The 1,700-nt window shown below is 43.5% G+C and overlaps 1 protein-coding gene across 3 annotated transcripts in view; it reads left to right on the top strand.

The window, feature by feature from the left end:
* The window catches only part of traf6 (TNF receptor-associated factor 6), a 46,939-nt gene that overhangs the window by 18,999 nt on the left and 26,240 nt on the right, over positions 1–1,700 (top strand). For all 3 annotated transcript variants that reach the window (XM_043706225.1, XM_043706227.1, XM_043706226.1), the window contains one exon: positions 1,046–1,366. In XM_043706225.1, the coding sequence (XP_043562160.1) occupies positions 1,107–1,366 (260 nt within the window). In that variant the 5' untranslated portion in view covers positions 1,046–1,106. The remainder of the gene's footprint in view (positions 1–1,045; positions 1,367–1,700) is intronic.

Below are 1,700 nucleotides of genomic sequence, written 5' to 3'. Positions count from 1 at the left end.
AAGGTCCTAGGGAGTGTTGCTGAACAAAGAGACCTTGGAGTGCAGGTTCATAGCTCCTTGAAAGTGGAGTCGCAGGTAGATAGGATAGTGAAGAAGGCATTTGGTATGCTTTCCTTTATCGGTCAGAGTATGGAGTACAGGAGTTAGGAGATCATGTTGCGGCTGTACAGGACATTGGTTAGGCCACTGTTGGAATATTGTGTGCAATTCTGATCTCCTTCCTATCGGAAAGATGTTGTGAAACTTGAAAGGGTTCAGAAAAGATTTATAAGGATGGTGCCAGGGTTGGAGAATTTGAGCTATAGGGAGAGGCTGAACATACTGGGGCTGTTTTCCCTGGAGCATCGGAGGCTGAAGGGTGACCTTATTGAGGTTTACAAAATTATGAGGGGCATGGATAGGGTAAATAGTCCAAGTCTTTTCCCTGGATGCAGGGAGTCCCGAACTAGAGGGCATAGGTTTAGGGTGAGAGGGGAAAGATATAAAAGAGACCTATGGGGAAACCTTTTCACGCAGAGGGTGGTACGTGTATGGAATGAGCTGCCAGAGGAAGTGGTGGAGGCTGGTACAATTGCAATGTTTAAGAGGCATTTGGATGGGTATATGAATAGGAAGGGTTTGGAGAGATATGGGCAGTGTGCAGGCAGGTGGGACTAGATTGGGTTGGCATATCTGGTTAGCATGGACGGGTTGGACTGAAGGGTTTGTTTCCATGCTGTACATCTCTATGACTAAAAGCAAAATACTGCAGATACTGTAAATCTGAAACAAACACAGAAATTCAGCAAGTCTGGCAGCATCTATGTCGAGAGAAAGTCCACCATGACTGCTGTTCAGAACCAAGTGCTGTTCATCTTAACAGCTAAGCATGCTCTTAACTAAGACTCCTTTGTCTTATTTTCAGGATGACCTTTGTCCTTCTGAATAGGTATTAATTACCTGTTCAATCGTTGGCAGGGAACCTGAATTTATTGGTGCGATGCTCTTGTTAAGTGACTGTCTTTTATATATCCTTGATCTTCTCTAATCTGTTTTTCCATCGCAGGATGATGACTCAGTCTGCACACTGAGACCAGCGGGTGCCACATCTGGCATTTACCACAAACATGGTGGACTGTGACAGTGGCCGTGATTCCACATTCCAGAGCTCCTGCTGCACCGTGAGCAGTGGGACAATGGACGATTGCAGCAACCATGGACAGTACTCCCAGTCTGTCTACGAGGAGATGCAGGGCTATGATGTGGAATTTGACCCGCCGCTGGAGAATAAATACGAGTGTCCCATTTGTCTGATGGCGTTAAGGGAGGCGGTGCAGACACCCTGTGGTCACAGGTTCTGTAGAGGCTGCATTGTAAAATCTATCAGGTCAGTGGTTTTCTTTTGCCTTCGTGTCCAGCTTAGTGACTATTCTCCATCCTCCTCCTCTCCCCAAATCAGATCTCCTGCTTTGTGCCTGTCTCAGGGTGACCACAAATAGATTTAGATTCATTTAAAGGTTAGGGAAGAGAGTTAGTATCGCCTTTAATGTTTTTTTAATATAATATATTTTTATTAAGAAAAAATAGATGTTTAAATATTACAACAAATGCAATTCAAAACAGTACAAAAATAGTACAAAACTAAACCCAAATAATAAAAATAATTCCCCAACCCACCCTCCTATACGAATGTATAAACATATATAGAGAAGTATAAAATT

The sequence above is a fragment of the Chiloscyllium plagiosum genome, chromosome 16 (genome assembly GCF_004010195.1).
Source record: "Chiloscyllium plagiosum isolate BGI_BamShark_2017 chromosome 16, ASM401019v2, whole genome shotgun sequence".
Taxonomy (NCBI): Eukaryota; Metazoa; Chordata; class Chondrichthyes; order Orectolobiformes; family Hemiscylliidae; genus Chiloscyllium; species Chiloscyllium plagiosum.
This window is presented reverse-complemented; position numbering and strand designations above follow the sequence as displayed.